Here is a 20,832-nt window from a genome sequence, read left to right as displayed (position 1 = left end):
TCTTAAAGTATTGATAATTAGCAGTGTGTGAAGTACACAGTCTCAAAGCAATTAAGAATGGTAATTGAATATTTGGTTGTAGAGCAAAACAGGCTCATAGGTAGCTGGAGGTGCTGCTTGTTTGCTTGTGGGAGCTACATTATACAAAAGAGTTTGAAGATCCAGAAGAACAAATATAGGTCAAGCAAATGCTTGTCTCACAAGCAGCCACATTTTTGAGTAGCATTGCATTGTTGCTGCATGCGACTCTATTAGGTGCAAACTTTAATATTAACAATGCAAACTTGAAGCCTATCTCTTGTAAACATGGCACACTATTAACTCATGGAAACTCAGCTGTCAAGGACAGCCAGCTGTCATTTGATTTGGTAAACACTTCCGTGTTCATGTACTTTAAATGCAATTCGTGGTCACACAACGGGCGACAATGTCACGTCTATGCTCATTTGGGAGGCAAAGGGGACTGTTAATGACGAGCTCAGGATGACCCAGGAATTTTATTTGAGAGTCCTTGTATAGACTTCGCATGAACTTCATAAGCTTTGACATCTGATGAATTTGAAAATATATACAAGAAATTCAAAACAAATCCAGTCTTGTGAGAAAGAGTTTAGGCAAATTGAGCAAGAAATGCAAATTTCCTTCTAGAGGAACATCAGTAGAAACTGGCCGATGCTTTCGCCAGTGCTTATGGAAGAGTGGGCTGCTGTGGGCTTCCTTAAGAAGCCTGCCTGGGGCTTATTGAGGTAGAAGATACAATACCGCTAAATATGTGGGGAGGCCGAGAGCACAGGGAGAATTTGGGGTCTGATTATTTCTGTCCTCTGGCTGGGGAAGCCAGTTGTACAGCCTTTGTGCTAAGGAAAAGAAATGACATGCTTGAAACCCACAGGTTATGTCCGTGCTGAAGCTGGTCAGCATTTTTTCACTTCCCGGAAAGTGGTCGATTAAGGCCAACTCCTGATTGCTTCTCCTTAGACTCCATCTGCTTTCTGAAGATGTATGTAACAGATGGCAATGTCTTTTTTTTTTTTTTAAAGTTAAGGTTCCAGTAGGCTGTGAAGGAGAGGAACCCAGCACCTTAAAGTTCCCCAATTAATCACCTCCATCCTGTTTGAGGAACTGACAAGCATATAGATGTTGTGATCTAGGAACCACAGTCCAGTAATCCGCTCGCAGATATTGGAGTGTGCACAGGGTATATAAGAGGTAAATTGTACTCCAGGTCTGAAGCCGAGCTTATTATGCAAATATATCTCCCAAGATGTGGAGGAAAGGAGCTTAGGGGTTACTGAACAGGGCGGGAACTCAGGACTGAAGCATTAGCCCAGGGTTGGGAAACACTTTCAGAGGTGACGGCTTGACCTCTTTGGATCGGGGAAAGTTCCTGTTTGTTTCGTAATGTGTGCATTTCATTATTTGCACGATTTCACGAAGCGCTTGGGAGCTGTGTATGCAGTAAGGTGAGTCAGAAGCAGTACCCCAGACCTAGAAAGTGGAACCAAACTCCCCATTTCAATGTCTTCGAAATACATTTAGTAAAATCCTTCCAAACTATACCTACTTCTTGATGCTAAATTTTCCTTTTTTTTCCCCTGAAAATGTTTGTAGGGGTTTCTTGGGGAAAACAATTCTATACTCATTTTCACTGTGCTCTAAGGACGAGTTAAAAAGTAAAACTAGCTCCCAGGACAGCTCCCCGGGTCCGTGGTGGTGCAGTGCAATCCCAGTGTTTGCAACTAGGAGGCCTGTGCAGTTCAAGGTCATCCCTTTCTCCACAGGGAGGAGTTTGAAGCCAGACTGTTTTCCTTGAGATCCTGTCTCACAAAACTAAGTCCCAACAAAACTCACGGGGTAAATGATGGAGAATAAACCGTCTGCCCCATCTTGTTGAGTTCGCGGTCTTCAAACCCCCTCCCAAAGCAAGGCCACCCATCCGCTCTTTTTAGGGAACTGCCTGGAGCAAGGAAAGCGCCCTGGGCCAGGCTGGTCCTGGGGTCCCGCGACTTCTGGAAGGGCTCCCTAGGGCTTGGGTGTAGCAGGCTTCCTGGGGAGCAGCAGTCTCAGCTCCTCTTTAGCTGGCTGCTCTCTCCGTGTGTTCGTGTGTTGGGGGTGTAAGTCGGGGGCGGGTCCTCGGACCAGACACGCCCCCACCGGCCTTAAAACGCGCAAGCCCGCATCCGACTCGCTGCCGCTTGTGCTCGCGGGGACTGCCACGCTCCGCGCGGCCCCCAGCCCCGCGTTGATCGCACCCGGGTCTCACAGCTGCCCATGGCTGACCTGAGCTTCATCGAGGATGCAGTCGCCTTCCCCGAGAAGGAGGAAGACGAGGAGGAGGAAGAGGAGGGCGTGGAGTGGGGTTACGAGGAAGGTAGGCTCGCGACGGGGCTGCTGTCGCGTCGCGGTCCCGCACCTTCCCCTCCCAGACTTCCCGAGGTTCGCACCTCCTGTGCCCTGGCAGCCCAGACCCCAGCAGACCTGAAACCCAGTTGCTTTCTAGTCTTGGGGAAGTACAGCCAAAAGCGTCCTGAGTTGCAAGCTGGGTCAGGGCTCTTGGTGACTTTAAAAGCAGTTTCCTAAATCTCTCCCTGAAGCCCCAGGACTCCTAATTGCCATTAATGTCCATGTTTACTGTATACATGGAAAAGAAAAGCGCAAAGGAGCCCACTAATATGTGTATGGGACACTGTGTTTTTTAAACAAGTGTTGCTTCTTAGCATTACGGGGTTTCGCTCGCTGTCTCTGTGCATGTTGAGCGTTGCTGATATTTTCTAAGTATTGCACATAATTGAACTGATAAGCAGAGTAAATTTTTGTGGTATTGTTTCTAATCACTTAAAGATGACTTAAGTTCCCTAAATCCCCAAATCAAGACATCTGTGTGCACAGATATAAACACAGTGAAGGATTTTTGTGTGTGGTATTCTATTTAACAACAGCTCACGTGTGAACGTAAAAACTCATACATACTTCTCTTATTTCATTTATATACAGATGGTAGCCATAGCTATGATGTCAAGGATTATGGGTTTTTATGTTATATTTTACTGTTATTAACTAAAAAAAAAGCCTATTGTCAATCTTTGTCATTTTCTCATCAGGTGTTGAGTGGGGCTTGGTGTTTCCCGATGCTAACGGGGAGTACCAGTCTCCTATTAACTTAAACTCCAGAGAAGCCAGGTATGATCCCACGCTGCTGGATGTCCGCCTGTCTCCAAATTACGTGGTCTGCCGAGACTGTGAAGTCACCAACGACGGGCACACCATTCAAGTTATCCTGAAGTCAAAATCAGGTATTTGGGGAAGCATGTCTCTATGCTCTTGTAAGCAAGTGGACAATCTCTGATTTAACTTATAGGTTTCAAAGGGGGCACCCATGCCCTTTCTAGTTTCATAGTTCTTTACATTTTCTGGGAATTAAGAAATAGCTGTGAAGGGCTAAGAGGGAGAAGTGATGGCTGTCTCAGCTGGCCCTTCTCCCAGAGCTGTGCCTGGAGCCACCTCTGTTGCTTGAGCAAACATTGACAGAACTGTGAGAAGAGCATGTTTACATGCTTACTTGAGCTTTTTCTCTGCTGTGCATTTTGTTCTAAATTACCGATTAGCCAAAATCATTTAATCATAGTTCCTTGTTTTGCTAGTTTGTGAAACCAAAGATCAGAATTTACTTTTTAATGTCGCCCATATTTAATATAAACTTTTCAAAGTGAGTTGCCCTTCTCTATTTATGACAGTTAATAGAGACTCTTAAGGACATCATTTTAAGGACAGTTAAGAGCATCCTCTGAACTCAACCAGATATTTAAATGGAAACCAAGCTCTTTTGTTGTATTTTTAACTCCCACCCCCTTCTTCTTGAACCTAGTCAAAAAGAATCTGAAATGTTTGGTTGAAAAATTAAATTTCCAGAGAAATTGGTTTTTCAGCTTACATGTGGGAGAGGTGAAAGCAGATTAAAAAAATAAGCATTAACATTGTGTTTTCCAAGGGGAGTTGGCTGTTTACCTCCTCGAAAGAATCAGAGTGTTTTGGATGTTGAAGTGCTTCACAGACAGGCTGTGCTCACATCAATTCCAAATTGATAGACTAGGTATTTTAAACCATAAAACCTTCTGGTCTGTCATTAGACAAGGAAGGATTGCATTCATCCCTTTAACTCCTGTTTAAGAACTTTATTTGGAACCCGTGAGAGAGAGAGCATGTGTCTTTGAAGCTTTTGTGAGTTTAATCAAGGCGGGAACGGCTCCTGAAGGACAGTCTGTTTTTTGTATGGAGTTAGTATGACTTTTACTAAGTTCACACACTGAACTTTGAGCCGAAATCAGAATGTTTCAGAGTTGTTTACCTCCGGTCGTTTTATATTTTACATTACTGTGTACTTTGTACACTCCTCTGCCCGTTTCCTCCTCTGACCTCCACTCTGGAGTGATGGGCAGAAGAGCTGTCTGTACTTCTGTCATGACCTCGGCTCTGTCCTCCACTCCCTTGGGGACTTTTCTCCCTCACGTGTCACTGCCGTAATCTCTCCCTTTCAATATTTGAACAAACCTACAAGTTAATCGGTGCTGTGTGTGGTGGTGCACACCTTTAATCCCAGTACTCCAGAGACTGAGGGAGGTTGATCTCTGTGAATGCAGGCTAGCCAATCTACACAGTGAGCACTTACCAAAAAGAGATAAGTAATCTTGATTAGTTTATTACTGTTTCCTGGGATATTTCAGCTTCTTTAAACGCTGAACATTATAATCCATTTAATGGAGTTTTTTCTTCATCAAAATTGACTGCAGACATAATTTGAATAGTTGGTTATTTCTGCACATTCTCTACTTCTAGCTACAGCCTATCTTATACCACCTACAATTTCTATTTTTCTCTAGTAACAACCACTTTGAACCTTTAAGAATTACTGTTTTGTTTTTTGAAATTATAATATAATTACATCATTTTCCCTTCCTTTCCCCAAACCCTCACATATATCTTTTCTGGCTCTCTTTCAAACTCATGACCATTTTATAACTAATTGTTGTCATATACATGTATGTAAATGTACATACATATATATTCCTAAATATATAAATACAACCTGCTGGTTTTGCATTACTTAGGTGTTTGTTTTCAGGGATGAACCTTTTAAAAATGGTTTCTCTTTTATTCTTAATAATACCTTTATGTTATTTGTTCTGCTATTTAAGTGTTCTGCAAGCTCCCTGCTGTGGAAGGGGAGGTGGGTCTTATAAGCCTCTTCTGTCCTGGTTTCGCCCCATGTGCCTAAATTATAATTATCAAAATTAAACTCAGAACATTATTGCTGTGACCTTGCACCTGACGTTTCTATTTTCTTTATGGAATCTCCCCCCACCACCCTGAAGTTACTGTATTTTTGTTTACTTATTTTTAAAGTTACCTTACAGGAATTCACCTTTAACACTGACAGATGACAGTACTGTCTCAGGACATCAAAGCCACCAAGTCATCCTCCCTTCCTTCTTGTCCTTTCTGCTCCCCCTGGGAGCTGTCCCTCCCTGTCCGCACAGACACTGAAAAGCCAGCGCACACACTTTCCATTTCTGCTCTCAACTTTCAGTTTCCAAAAAACTGCTACTGATTTTTGAATTCATTTCCTTTGAATTTCACCATTCAGTGTGTCATGAAAACGAGATCTTCCTTCGTTCTTCGCTGGAGCCTTCTTCCCGGATTCCTGTTTATTCTGGGCTCCTGCTGTCAGTTCGGCTCCATCCTTTCCTCTTGGAGGTTCCCATCAAACACCTAGTGACCCCGCTCTTTGCTGCTACTTAAGAATGGCCCTGAAATGCAGTATAGAAGCTCAGTTCACGGTGGGAGAGGCTGCGGTCTGGTCACATGGTCAGAGACAGAAACAGACACTGACTGACCTGGTTGTGCGGGAGAGAGAGCTCTGGAGTTTGGCTCAGCGTCCTCAGAACGTACCTGCTTGTTGCTTCTGCTCTTTTGAAGCACAGTGAGTGGGTAGGTGGGGAGAGCTGGCCCACATGTGGATGTTTGCATTCTAACTGTTGTCAATGGCCAAGAGAGCGCCACCATATGCTATGTTCCAATCTCTGCCCATCTGCCAAGGACCGTAAAGGCAGCTGTCTGATTATGGAGAGGGGTGCAGAGTGGACCGCTCTTCTCAGAGACCTTCATTTCCTGTTTGCGCTCTCCTTCTTTGTGCCTCCACCCACATCCAGGCACACCCAATGCCCACCAGTTCCGAGTCTGCCCTGGGCTCCTTTTCCTTTTGGCTCCTATGGTAAAATGTGATTTATAGTAATAGGAGTGTCTTAGTTAGCATTTCTATTGCTGTGAGGAGACACCACAATCGCAGCAGCTCTTATAAAGGAAAACATTTAGTTGGCGTGGCTTACAGTTCAGAGGTTCAGGCCACTACCATCATGGTGGCCCATGACAGCATGCAGGCAGACGTGGAGCTGGAGAGGTTAGCTGACAGTTCTTCATCTTGCACAGGCAACAGGAAGCAGTTTATCTCACCGGGTGTAGCTTGAACAGAGAAGACCTCAAAGCTCACCCCTACAGTGACATACTTCCTCCAAGGCCACACCTCTCACTAGTGCCACTCCATTTGGGGGCCACTTTCTTTCAAACCACTAAAGGGAGTTTCAGTCTTCCAGTTCTAGAATCTGGGAAGTCTCAGCTCGGGGTGTGTGCAGATGCAGCACCCAAGGAGAGCAGGCTCCACTGCATAAACCGCACCTCATAGTGGTGTCTTCAGGCTGCAGAGGGTAAAGGGAGCGCTCTTTCCATTCTCCAGGGCAGAATGCACTTGGAACTGGCTTCAGCAGGCCATGTCCTGCTATGGGCTTGCCTCCAGGGGGCATCTCTGCTGTTGCTTCTATTTTACTGGATCAGAATTTCCGGCCAGCCAGCAGCTCCCTTGGTTGCTTTGGCTTCTGTCCGTGATTTTACATTCTCCCCTCGGCCATCCTGCCCTGGCACAGTCCCCTTTTGTCTCACGTGGCTTGAGGAGGGAAGGAAGCCCCTGGGCAGGGACGTATTCCCTGATAACAGTGCGATGTCTTTTACATTTCATTCATTCCTTTATTCATTTTTCTGGTTTTGTTTTGCTTTTGGGATAGGATCTCAGTAAGTTATCCAAGGCTGGCCTGAAAATCACTGTGTGTTGGAGTGGGTTTTGAAGTCCCAGGAATCCTCCTGCCTCTTTCTCCCACATGCTAGGATTGTAGCCATGAGTGGCATATCCCACTCACATGCTTTTAAAAAACTTGTTGTTTGAATGATTATTTTTGTTATTAGTGTGTGTTGTGTATGGTGTGTGTATGTGTGTTTGTGTGTGTGTTTTGAGTCCTATCAATCCTCCTGCCTCTGTCACCCATGTGCTGCGATTATAGACATGAGTATCATGTCCCATTTACTTGTTGTTTTAATTATTATTTTTGTTATGTGTGTGTGTGTGTGTGTGTATGATGTATGTGTGTGTGTGTGTGTGTTTTGAGGGTTCATGCATGGGGAGGTCAGAGGGCAATTTTATGGCTGTACATCTCCTTCCGCGTTTACAGGGGTTCTTGGGATCAAACTCAGGTTATCAGGCTTTGCAGAACGTACTTTTCCCTGATGAATCATTTTGCTGACCCACAAGTTATGTTTTTAAGGTAAAAAGCAATATTCACAGGATAAGTGCCGTGATCTTGTTTTAGGGACTAAAGCGGACTTTTTATTACCGGCTCGTGCGATTTTAGTTCCTCTGAGGATACCTGTGGCCATGAACACTTTTTTCTTTCCTTTTAACTTCTTTCATGTTTTTATTGTAAAAAAAACCAAAAACCTCAACTCACAAAGAATTGCCCCAAATGATGACACCACTTTTGTAGTGTAATTTCATTGTTTAACATGGTAGTATTGTCCTGCTGACACAGTGTATATGGTCACTGTCTTACAGTGAACTCGAGGCATTTCTTGAACTCAGCTCCTAGCCTCCCTACGGTGCAGCTTTGCTGAGACTTTGTCAGGCTGAGGCTGCTGACCTTCCCACATACTCTCCCCAGTGGGAACTGTAAAAGCCTGTCAGATTCCAGCTCTGCTGGGCTTGCAGTGCAGTGTGTGGAAATGCTCTGGCTGCTCTCCGACAGTTATCTGAGGACTGGTTTAGTTTTGACTGCCTCCTCCCTGCCAGTTCTTTATTTCTTCCTTAGCGTACTGTGCTGTCTAGCTTCCTCCTCCAGGCTCCTCTACATAGACACTGTAGTGGAGAGACTGTGTACTGCTTTGCTTTGGATTGTTTCCACCAACAGACCGGCCCTACGTTGCATATCCCTTGGCAGGTTGGGGCAGCCTCCTCTGGAATGACCCAGGGAAGGGAAGTCAGTGCTCGCTGAGGAAGACATGCTTCATGTGAGCCATTCCACAAGTCAGAAAGTTCTACAGCTTCCCCATTATGTCCAGCTCAGAGTTCGGGACCTACAGAGAGCAAATGTATCAGGTGTCCTTTGGAATGCCACTGTCATTCTGTGAGGCAGGTGTTATTTTTCCTTTCTGACACTGTTATTGTTTTTTTTTTTCCTCCCTCTTTGAGGGGGGGCACCACCTAGCTCCCAAATAATTACACACATGGAGACTTTTTCTTACTTATGAATGCCCAGCCATAGCCGGGCTTGTTTCTAGACAACCTTTTTTAACCTAAATTACCCCATCTACCCTTTTGCTCTGGGCTTTTATCTTTCTCTAGTCTATATGCATTTCTTCACCTCTTTCTCCGTGGCTTGCTGTGCAGCTGGGTGGCTGGACCTTGATGTCCTCCTCTCCTTCTTTTCTCTCTCTTCCATTTCTTCTTCCCAGATTTCTCCTCCTATTTATTCTCTCTGCCTGCCAGCCCTGCCTGTCCTTTCTCCTGCCTAGCTAGTGGCCGTTCAACTCTTTGTTAGACCATCAGGTGTTTTAGACAGGCTAAGTATCACAGCTTCACAGAGTTGAACAAATGCAGCGTGAAAGAATACAACACATCTTTGAATCATTATGCAAGTGTTCCACAGCATAAACAAATGTCACCCATCTTCAGCTAATGTTCCACAGCACGACACATGTGCTCCTTCATCTCCTGACAAGTCCTGTCTGTCACCTCTCAACACTTGCTGGTTGTTTACCACAGCAGTATAAACGCCCCTGTCTGTAAGGGCTTAGAGACACTCTCAGCTAGGAGAACAAAAGACTGGAAATAGCTACTGGCTATCTGATCTACCTGTGGTGTGGGAAGGGGAGGCCTGGATGGAGCATAGCTGGTCTTTCAGGAGTCTGACATGTCAGGAGAAGCTGGAGGCGCGGCTGTGCAGCAAACTCACAGGCTCTTTGGTTCCCTCTGGCTGGCAGAAAGCATTTGGCAATGTTATATTTTTTTATCTCATGTGCTTGGGGTATAGTAAATGTCAGTCAGAGGCAGAGCTATTGAAGGGAGATTGTTCAATATCGAAGGGAAATTATTAGAGAAGGGTTTGGGGATAAAGTAGGATTTGAAGTCATCAAGGGTAAATATGCTTATAGGTTGGTGATATAGGGAGCAGAGAGCTGAAAAAAAAAAACCCCAAGGATATAGAGGACATGTGGAGATGCTAGGACAGGGCATGGTGACTCGTGCAGCCTGCCTGGAAGATGTATTGGTGCGGAAGGTCTTAATGAGAACCACAAAAGTGAGTGTGTATAAGAGCACAGCCTTGAGGGACCATGAACAGAGTCTCAAGACTCCTCCCTGAGAGGAGTCTCAAGCAGCATGTTGACATGGGGAAATTAACACAGTAAGGAGCACAGAATGAGTTGGGATGAAGGAGAGAGAAGGATCTGGTTAAATTCAGTGCTGACCCGAGACTGAGGCTATTTCGGTGCCCAGCGGAAAAGTAGGGCTGCCCCAGGGCTGTGCTGAGGTGTGGACTGCAGAACTCTAGTGATAGTGAGTGTGTGGAGTAGGGAGAGGAGTGAGTGGAGAGAGATGGGCAGGAGTGGAGACCTCGAGACTGGACCATGGCTCAGGTCCTGTCACCATCTGTCTCCACACCAGATCTGTTGAAAAGCAGCAGAGTTCCACTGAGCCTGGAGTTTGGCCCATTTTCACATCCTACCGGTGGGTGATGACTTGACCAGCCCCTTTGCCCCATCATCTCCTTGAACTGAAGAAGTTATCTAAAGCGGTCACATACATCATTTGTTTTCTCATCATAACTGATGAATGGCACAAATCTTCACATCTGATGAATACGGACTAAAGGATATTGAACATATTTAGGATGATATTAAAAATAGCATAAATATGAAAATACAATGACATTAGTTCTCATTTATTGTCAGTAGCTAGGTTCTCAGACCCCCATGGCGCGTGCTAAACTCTTTCTACATTGTTCTTCTTGTTATATTTACTCATGATAAAGTTTATCTTATAAATTAGGCACAGTACAAAATTAGCACTATATAATAATCATATAAAAGTTATTAACACATATTAGAATAAAAATTATGGGGAGGTGTAGTGTGGAGCCGTGGGCCAGCTTCCTGCTGCCCGGCTCCTGGTCACCCGGCTAGCTTTACCCCGAAATAATTACACGGAAACTGTATTCTTTTAAAGACTGCCTGGCCCATTATTTTCAGCCTCTTACTCACATCTTGACTAACCCATATCGAATAATCTGTGTAACACCACGAACGGTATCTTACCCAGAAAGATTCAGCACATCTGACCTGGTGGCTGGCTTCATCGCATCTCTCTCCCTAAGGAGAGGCACGGCAGTCTGCTCAGAGAGGAGAGGCGGGGCAATTGTCTGAGCCATCTACCTCACTTCCTTTTTCCTGTTCTGTCTACTCCACCTATCTAAATTTTGCCCTATCAAAAAGCCAAGGCAGTTTGTTTATTAGCCAATGAGAATCCTCCATCAGGGAGGAAATCTATTTGCTTGAATTTTTAAACTCAGTATTTTCAGTTTGTGATTGAGCGAAGGTAACAGAAACCATAGATGGTGACTACAGATCAGGATGAGTTTCTTTTGAGGACAGTCTGGTACCCAGGTGTGTGACATTGCCCGGTCTCCGTCTGACTACAAAGGGTAAATACTGGTTTTATAAAACATATTCTTGCTGTCAGCCCAGGCTGGACTCCAGTTCTCCATCCTCCCGCTTCTGCCTCTGAGTACTGGAATTACAGGCGCATGCTCCCTGTGCTCAGTGAGGACATTTTTACTTGGCCATCAGTATAAGAGAAAGTGCTAATCTCTCTGGCTCATCTGCGCTACCCACTGTAATGTCTTACAGCAATTTTAATTAGAGATGTTTACGTCTGGGTCTTTTATAGTTCTCAATCTGATTTTAGGCTAGCTGGTCATTCCTAATCCCACCTGCCCAGTGTAGAGCCTCTGTCCATGACTGCTGACTTACAGTTTTCTCAGAGCATATGTGAACTCCTTGGTATCTTGAGCCTTTCCCAGGCTCTTCTTCCTGCATTGGCTGCAGTTTTCTACTAGAATATAGAAGAATATTAGCATATTCTTCAAGGTTCAGCTTGGCTGTCATTCCAGAAAGTCTTCAATGACTCTGTGTATGCTACCTGGTTCTCCCTTGGCCTTAGCTGGGTGTCTTCCTACTGTACAAATGCTGTCTTCACTGTCTCTGATAATTCTTATCGGGAACACTATTTAGGTACTGGGGAAGCCTTGTTTCATTGGAGATGTCTGTCTGCACTGGGTATGTCTGTCTGCACTGGGTGCCTTGTAGGTGGAAATTTCCTGTCCCTACTGCCCAGTCCTAAATATCCACTCTGAGACTTAATTGCAAATGTTTGGCCAACAGCTCAGAATTATTACTAACCAGCTCTTCCATTGTAAGTTAACCCATATTCCTTATTTGTGCTGGAAAATGTGCATGGCATGTTCATCTCCTATTCCCTCTGCATCTGGCTGGCAACTCCTGACTCTGCCCTTCCTCATCCCATCATTCCCATCATTCTCAGTTTGGCTTTCCTTACTAACTTTATTCTGTTCAGCTATTGGCTAGTCAACTTGTTTATTAAACCAATCATAGCAACATATATTCTTACAGTGTAAAGGAATAGTCCACAGCAGTGCCTGGCTGCACTGGGGATGCCTGGCTGCACTGGGGATGCCTGGCTGCACTGGGGGTGCCTGGCTGCACTGGGGGTGTCCGGCTGCACTGGGGATGTCCGGCTGCACTGGGGGTGTCCAGCTGCACTGGGGGTGTCTGGCTGCACTGGGGGTGTCTGGCTGCACTGGGAGTGTCTGGCTGCGCTGGGGATGTCTGCCTGCACTGGGGAATTCCTGCCTACACTGGCGATGTCTGGCTGTCTGCACTGGGAATGCCTGGCTACTGCTGAGATCAGATACTTTTGCTCTATTTATCCTGTGGTCACTCCACTCAAAATGTGTGTTCAGTTCAAATAAACTGTGAAGGAATTCTTCTCCAGTCACTGCTTTTGAATTACATGGTAAATTTGTTTTCATTAAAGGATTATGAGACTTAGAAAGCTTTAGGTAAATGTTTGTTCATCAAATTGTCACATGATTCTCTGATTTTGTAGAGTATTCCTTTGGAGCTCTTTCTACATCTCTTAAGCATCATGACAAGGTCTGTTAAAGTGCAGATAAGAAATGGGGACCTGTAGTAACAGCATCAACTAGTTTCAGCTTCTCTTCCCAACTCTGTCACTATGGGGAAATGTGACATGTCATCAGAGTCACCACTTAGTTGCTTCATTGTGATTTCATTCACATCGATGTCATCCCAACAAGGAATCTGCCAAGCAGTGCCCAAGAATCATGGCCCAGAATGTAGTATGATGTGGAAACCACCTGCTGAGTTAACTGTTTTCCTCATAAGCAACATCTGTAGACAGGGAGTGTAGTATGTGCAGAGGATTTCACTGGGTGGAGTCAGATGGTTTACTTTGGGGTATGAACAGTCAATCTTAAAGGATAGATAGGAAGTACATTTATGAGGCACCTCAAACTCAATTCAGGGCCTTCCTTCCTTCCTTCCTTCCTTCCTTCCTTCCTTCCTTCCTTCCTTCCTTCCTTGATTTTATTGAGCTATACATTTTTCTCTGCTCCCCCCCCCCGCCTCTCCCCTCCCCTTCTGCCCTCTTCCATGGTCCCTATGCTCCCAATTTACTAATGAGATCTTGTCTTTTTCTACTTCCCATGTAGATTAGATACATGCATGTCTCTCTTAGGGTCCTCATTGTTGTCTAGGTTCTCTGGGATTGTGATTTGTAGCCTGTTTTTCTTTGCTGTATGTTTAAAAAACAGTTATGAGTGAGTACATATGATAATTGTCTTTTTGGGTCTGGGTTACCCCACTCAATATGATATTTTCTGGGTCCTTCCATTTGCCTGAAAATTTCAAGATGTCTTTTTTTTTGTTGTGTAGTACTCCAGTGTGTAAATGTACCACATTTTCCTTATTCATTCTTTAGCCAAGGAGCATTTAGGTTGTTTTCAGGTTCTGGTTATGACAAATAATGCTGCTTTGAACATAGTTGAGCAACTGTCCTTGTATGATTGAGCAACCTTTGGGTATATACCCAAAAGTGGTATTGCTGGGTTTTGAGGAAGGTTGTTTCCTAATTTTCTGAGAAATCGCCATGCTGATATCCAAAGGGGCTGTACCAGCTTGCACTCCCACCAGCAATGCAGAAGTGCTCTCCTTACCCCACATCCCATCCAGCATAAGTGGTCATCAGTGTTTTTGACCATGGCCATTATGACAGGTGTAAGATAGAATCTCAGAGTTGTTTTGATTTGCATTTCTCTGATGACTAAGGATGTTGAACATTTCCTTAACTGTTTTTCAGCCATTTTATATTTCTCTGTTGAGAGTTCTCTGTTTGGGTCTGTACTCCATTTTTTTATTGGATTATTTGTTTTTTCTGATGACCAATTTCTTGAGGCTTTGTATATTTTGGAGATCAGACCTTAACTTAAAAAAATCAGTAGCCCTCCTGTACACAGATGATTAATGGGCCAAGAAAGAAATCAGAGAAACAATACACTTTGCAATAGCTACAAATATAAAATATCTCGAAGTAACTCTAACCAAACAAGTGGAAGCTTGTATGACAAGAACTTTAAATCTTTGAAGAAAGAAATTGAAGAAGATGCAAGAAAATGGAAAGACTTCCCATGCCCTTGGGTAGGTAGAATTAACATAGTAAAAATAGCAATCTTACCAAAAGCAATCTACAGATTCAATGCAATGCTCCCCAAAATTCTTCACAGACCTTGAAAGAATGGTACTCAACTTCATGTGGAAAAGCAAAAAGATAGCCAAAACAATCCTGTACAATAAAGGAACTTGGCGGCATCACAGTTTCTGACTTCAGACTCTACTACAGAGCTACAGTACTGAAAACAGCCTGGTATTGGCATAAAAACAGACAGGAGGACCAATGGAACCAATTTGAAGACCCGGATATTAATCCACACACTTTCCAATACCTGATCTTTTACAAAGAAGCAAAAAATATCAGGTGGAAAAGAGAAAGCATATTTAAGAAATGGTGCTGGCATAACTGGATATCAACATGTAGAAGAATGAAAATAGACCCATATCTGTCACCATGCACAAAACTCAAGTCCAAATGGATCAAAGACCTCAACATAAAGCCAGCCACACTGAACCTCATAGAAGAGAAAGTAGAAAGTACACTTGAATGCATTGGCACAGGAGACCACTTCCTAAATATAACCCCAGCAGCAGAGACACTGAGAGAAACAATTAATAAATGGAACCTTCTGAGACTGAAAAGCTTCTGTAATGCAAAGGAAATGGTCAACAAGACATATGACAACCCACAGAATGGGAAAAGATCTTCACTAACCCCACATCAGACAGAGGTCTGATCTCCAAAATATACAAAGAACTCTTTCTTTTCTTAATGGCCTCATGTGGTCATATAGTGTTAGTATGGTTTACTTTTGGGTTGTTAACCAGCAAAAGTTAAAAATACCCAGTCACTGGCACCTGAACAGGACATCTCTCCGCCTTCTCTCCCTGAGGACTGGCCTGGGAATAGTGCCCCTCTGTGTGACCACATACCCTCATAGCATGTGTGGTTCACAAGGATCCTGTTGCTTTATTATAATTTCATGGAGTACAATTAACAGCAGTTAATAAAACTGCCACACACTGACCAAGTATTCCTTGGCACTGTTTAATCTCCAGGAGTAGATTAATTTAATTTAAACTTAAATGGATGTGAGATCCAGGAAGTCAGGAATTCTGTCTGTTATAAAGATCAGTTTCTTTGAGGAGGGTTGAGAACTACCCTTATCTGTGGTATAAGAATAAATACAATGTAGTTAGGATTTGTTCTGGTTCAATAAAGAGGTAGCTGTTGGTTCTCCTGCAAGATTCATGAAAACACTAGGCCCTGTAGTTGACTAGATTTCCAGTTCCAGGCATGATTTCTCTTTAGTTGCCTTAAGACTAGTTAGAGTTGTTGGTTACTGCCAAGGTATGCCTGCCACTATTGCACCCTTAGGGTTATTGTTCCATGCTGGTTATTGTTGCAGTTTGTAAGCATCATAGTTGGGTGGGACTGTCGGTTGCTTCCCTCCCTTGAAAGCTTGCGTGGTGCCTTATAGTACCATAAAGACCAGTCCTCAGGGAGGGGAATTTAGGTCAGATCCATCTCAGGTCCTCTGGGTCCTGTGTACAGAGTTCACGGTGTCTTCAGAAATGGGAGCTAACCATCCACCTCTGGGAGCACACCAAAGGCAACAGCAATAGTCTGTGTTTTGGGAATCTATTGGACAGCCCTGACTCAAAAGGGGCTTCTCATGTTTGGTGTTGACACTTTGGTTAGATAGTATGCAGTTCATGGGGGGATCATTGTCAGCTCATGTGGGAAGATTTTATTTAATCTATATATGTATTCATAAGCTTATTTGTATTATATGTTATTTTAGGTAAGTAGTCAACAGTATGATTTCTTATGACCTTTTCAAACATCCTTACTGTTAATCTCTATTCTTCCCTAATTAAAATCCCCCTCCATTTTCATCTTTCCCCCTTCAAATCATTTGGATCCTGATAGTTCCCTGTCTGCCCCTCCCTCCAATGATGCCCCCCCCCACTTTCCTGGTTTCTGCAGTTAATCCTGGTTATATATTCACATTGGAAGACTTGGAGCCAATGGCTGTCAGTTATCCACCTTTGTATTCCACGACTTTGTTCTATTGATCTGCATGTCTGTTTTTGTGCCAGTACCATGTTGTTTTTCTTACAGTGGCTTTGTAATATATCCTGAGATCTGGAATAGTAATCCAACACTGTTTTTTTTTTTTTTTTGCAGGGTTGTTTTGGTGATCTGAGGTCTTTTGTAATTCCACAGAAATTCTAGGTTAGTTGTTTATCTATTTCTGTGAAGGATGAGACAGGGATTTTGACTGAGATTGCATTGGCTATGTAGATGGTTTTTGTTAGAATAGTCATTTTTATGGCGTTAGTTCTGCCAATCCATGATCATGGGCTGTCTCTCCATTTTTAGTGTCTAATTCGTTTTTCAGAGAACTAAGCTTTCATTGGAAAGGCCTTTGGTTTCCTTATTTAGGTTTATTCTTAGATATTTTATTTTCATTGAGGCTGTTGTGAGGGGGAATGTGTCCATGACCCCTTTCTCTGTATATTTATTGTTCATATAAAGAAAAGCTTGGCTTTTTGCAAGTTGATTTTGTATCCTGCCACACAACATTGATGATAATTTGTAAGACTCTCAGTCTTGGTCATTTTGGCCCTATAGCTTTGAAAGGTGGATTTGTTTCTGTTGCACTAAAATCTATGTCAAAACTAGTTGTACCACCCTATTCCATGAGCAATAGCACCCTGTTTTGTGGTAGCTTCTCTATATGTGTGTCTGTGTATATCCTAGGAAGGGGTTTGGGCAAATAGTTTAACTCCTTTTTTTAATGCCAAATTTTATGATACCCCTGTTTCTTTTCTATAGCAATATGGATTTCAGTCTCTTCCAAGATAATTTTATTGCTTTCATTTAAAAACGGAGACTTCCAGAATTTGCCCTGAAGGCTGGAATCAGGTCCATGCTGTGTGTGGTGGTGGTGACAGGGTGTGTTTTCTCTTGATGATGCTGACTGAGGTGCTGTGTGAGACCCTCTCTTTTCTCTCTAATATGGGTGACAAGGCACAAAGAAGGCAGACTTCTCATCTCCTTCCTTGTTTTTCTTAAGATGGAGTTTGGACAGTCAGTGGAATGGACCAAGAAGGGGTAATTTTCCAGAATCTATTACTCCTTCTTGACAGCCTGGAGTACAGTCTTAAACCTGTTCTTACAGAATAGAAAGACAAAGCAAGGCTTCAGAGTTCTGGGTGTCTGTAAACCTTGATTTATGCATTTAAATTTGCTTTGATTGTCTTTTGGAAAGTCTGATAGAATTACTTCTCAAAGGAGAACCTAGAGCTTAGAAATCTAGGCTTAGAGAATATACATACATACATACATACATACACACACACACACACATCATTTTCATAAGGCAGTAAAATTTAGGTCTCTGTTCCTAACTCACCCCCATGGTGGGCTAGACTCCAGATCTGGGCTTCATCCTGTGCTTGCTAACAGGGTGATTGTGGCAGAATACATTGGTCCCTCCAGCCCACCTCCCCCTCTGTCCGTAGGGAAGAAATCACTTACCCTAGGAATCCGTTTTGGTGGAAGGGCTTTGAATTCCCGTGCCATAGTCAGTCTTATTCTGATATGGGATTGGTTTGCTTGCACCTGCAGAATTACAGTCTCTCCTGCATGCTCTTTCCTCCTGAGAAACAAGCTTGTAGGTCATTCTCAAGGACTGTATAATAGGTGAGATGGCTTCATTTTGTCTCTACTTCCTGCCACGCTGTTTCTTCTTGTTCTCTTTCTAATTTACATTCTGGCTGTATAGCAGGCAGACCAACATAAGCACAGTTGGAACAGGTTCTTAACTAAGAATTAACCAGACAGACAGACACTGGGGCCCCAGGTCACTTTCATATCTGTTGTGTTTGAGGGTGATGATGGAGCTGATCCCAGAGAGATTTCAGGCTCCTAAGGGAATAGTGGCCTATTCAATGGCTCTTCTTCTGGGGTGATGGCAATGAAGGTTGTCAATTATTCGTGTAAAAGAACCTAACATTTCCTAACTGGTATTTTTGTTGAATTAGGAGTTGCTAGAGGAGAAAAAAAATCCTTAAATTGATCTTTAGTTCCATTGAAATTTGCCATTGCTTTATAAGACATTTTACTTCAAGTTTTTACATAGGCTCTTGCTAGGCACTCTTAACAACATACCTAAGAAGTTGCTAACGTGCAGTTTATCATGAAGATTCATTTTTCAGCATCTTTAGTGTGTCCTGGTTTGGGACAGAGTTCTAGGTCATTTTCAGAAGCGAGCACTAATGCTTTCAGCATTATTAGTATTTGATTACAATTTCAGTCCAGAAGCAGGCAAGGCCATATCTGTGATATGTTGAATGGTCATTGTTTTTTAAAACTATGATTTAATAATAGATTGTATTTATTATTTATTTATTTATTTATTTATTTTTGTGTTTTTGAGACATGGTTATTTATGTAGCCCTGGATGTCATGGAATTCACCCTGTAGACCAAACTGTCTTCAAACTCACAGAGATCTGCCTGCCTCTACTTTCCATGTGCTGGGATTAAAGACATGTGCTACCACTGCCTGGCAGATTGTATTTAATTTTATTTTATTTTATTTGTGTGTGTGTGTGTGTGTGTGTGTGTGTGTGTGTGTGTGAGAGAGAGAGAGAGAGAGAGAGAGAGAGAGAGAGAGAGAGAGAGAGAGAGGATATGCCACATGTGTGGGTACCAAGGAGGCCAGACAAGGGCGTTGGGTCCCCTGGAGCAGGTGTTATTGCAGGTTGTGACGCGCCTCATAAGGGGTTCTGGAAACCAAACTGAGATCCTCTGCAAGAGCAGCGAGTATTCTTAGCCAGAGCCCTTGTTGGCTGTATTAATATTAATTTTTCTTGGATAATTTTATCAGCTTAGACCTTTTCTCTGATTGAAATTCTCCCAACGCTTGAGGATGACCCTAAGATGTGGCTTAGTTCATTGATAGATCTATGGCAGAGGTTAGATGTCTCCCTTAACCCTATTCTTGTCTCTTGAACAGTGCCCACCTTAAAAGTCACAGTACGGGAACCCGGGAAGATGACTCACTGGTTACAGCAGTCCTATTCCTGCAGAGGACCTGAGCTTGGTTCCCAGCACCCACGTTCGGTGGCTAGTAACTGATTGTTACTCTAGCTCTAGGGGATCTGACACACCGGTGCATAATTTAAAATAAATCTTTTTTTTTAAATCTCAAGAAGGATTTATTTCCTTATCTACTCCTGGACTGAAATAAAAACGTTAAACATCCACATTGTGACCAAGGTCCTATGTGAATGGCAAGCGTGAGTGAGTGAGACCTGGGCAGTTGAATTTGCCTCAGCATGGTTCTCATTTTGACCTTGCAGATTCAGTCTTTAGAGCGCAGGGGAGCTTCTTGGGACAATAACAACAGCATAATCAAAATGCCTCTCGTGTGTAAATCTTGTGACATCATTCAGCTGTGTCGTTTTCTCTCTTCAGTTCTGTCAGGAGGACCGTTGCCTCAGGGACATGAGTTTGAACTGTACGAAGTCAGATTTCACTGGGGAAGAGAAAACCAGCGTGGTTCTGAGCACACAGTTAATTTCAAAGCTTTTCCCATGGAGGTAAGACTAATAATCCTGTAAAAATCTCATTACTTGGTAAAGAATTCGGCAGTTGACTGAAAATGCTTATTTTGAAAGTAGATGTGTAACTCTGGAATTTCATATTTGTGCTGTGATGAAGGAATGCCTAAGAAAAGTCATCTGCGGGCAGCTAATTAGGCCCACTGCGTAGTTCATCATCACCCGTGCCGCCTCAGGTTATAGAGGATGCGCACGCATGCACACACACACACACACACACACACACACACACACTTACGCAGGCACGCATGCATGCACAGCTGAAGTACTCCCTAAGGCAATACATGAATTCATATACATTCTTTAATACCCAGTTAAAGTATCATATTTCCTATTGTACCTTTTTCTGGGTTCCTGGCCTAGGTGGAATTTATCATCCTGTTCTAATCTCCCAGATGACTTGATGGTTTCCTGTCATGTGCTCACCCTGTGGATTTGCTCATGTCTAGTCCACTGACTTCCTTTGCTGTGGTAATTTGAGGACAAGGTCTCCTATTCATTCCAATGCTGCCTCTTCTCAAGTACCTCCTGCCAGGTTCATCACAAAAGTTCCTGAGATGATGGGATGTCGCTGTTGGTGCGGGACTTTTTTTGTATTTCTTTTCGTAAGGAATCTTAGTTCTCCCCAAGAAGCAGATGTTCACATGGATCTAAAAACCAGCCTCCCTCCCTTCCTCCCTTTCTCCCTCCCTCCCTCTTTTCCTCCCTCCCTTCCTCTCTCCCTCCCTGTTGTTTTAATTAGTTTCTAAGTCTTTACACCTTAACTACATCAGGCCTCAACTTCACCTCCATGTAGAGTCATAGAGACAACCGTCTAGTGGCTTTTCTGATTCGGATACTTGGCAGACATTACAGAGTACAGATCGTCTAACATCTTCTTGAGAAAGAACTGCTTTGAGGTTTGCTGCAATACTCGGCTTCTTTCTCCGTCATCCACACTTTGGATGTTCATCATAGTAAGGATGAACCCATTCCTGGCCAGATGCCGTGTGTGGATCTGACTCCACGAATCGAAGTCACTACTGTCTAATTTTATATATATATATATATATAT

General features: G+C 43.4%; 1 protein-coding gene across 1 annotated transcript in view; it reads left to right on the top strand.

Annotated features, from left to right (window-relative positions):
* Positions 1–2,173: 2,173 nt before the first annotated feature.
* Positions 2,174–20,832, top strand: part of Ca8 (carbonic anhydrase 8) — a 74,891-nt gene continuing 56,232 nt past the window's right edge. Inside the window, exons 1-3 of the mRNA XM_038347796.2 lie at positions 2,174–2,371; positions 3,102–3,293; positions 19,633–19,757. Coding sequence (XP_038203724.1) covers positions 2,272–2,371; positions 3,102–3,293; positions 19,633–19,757 — 417 coding nt within the window. The 5' untranslated portion in view covers positions 2,174–2,271. The remainder of the gene's footprint in view (positions 2,372–3,101; positions 3,294–19,632; positions 19,758–20,832) is intronic.

This window comes from Arvicola amphibius, chromosome 11 (genome assembly GCF_903992535.2).
Source record: "Arvicola amphibius chromosome 11, mArvAmp1.2, whole genome shotgun sequence".
Lineage (NCBI taxonomy): Eukaryota > Metazoa > Chordata > Mammalia > Rodentia > Cricetidae > Arvicola > Arvicola amphibius.
The sequence above is the reverse complement of the archived record's forward strand: the minus strand, read 5'-3'. Positions and strand labels throughout refer to the sequence as shown.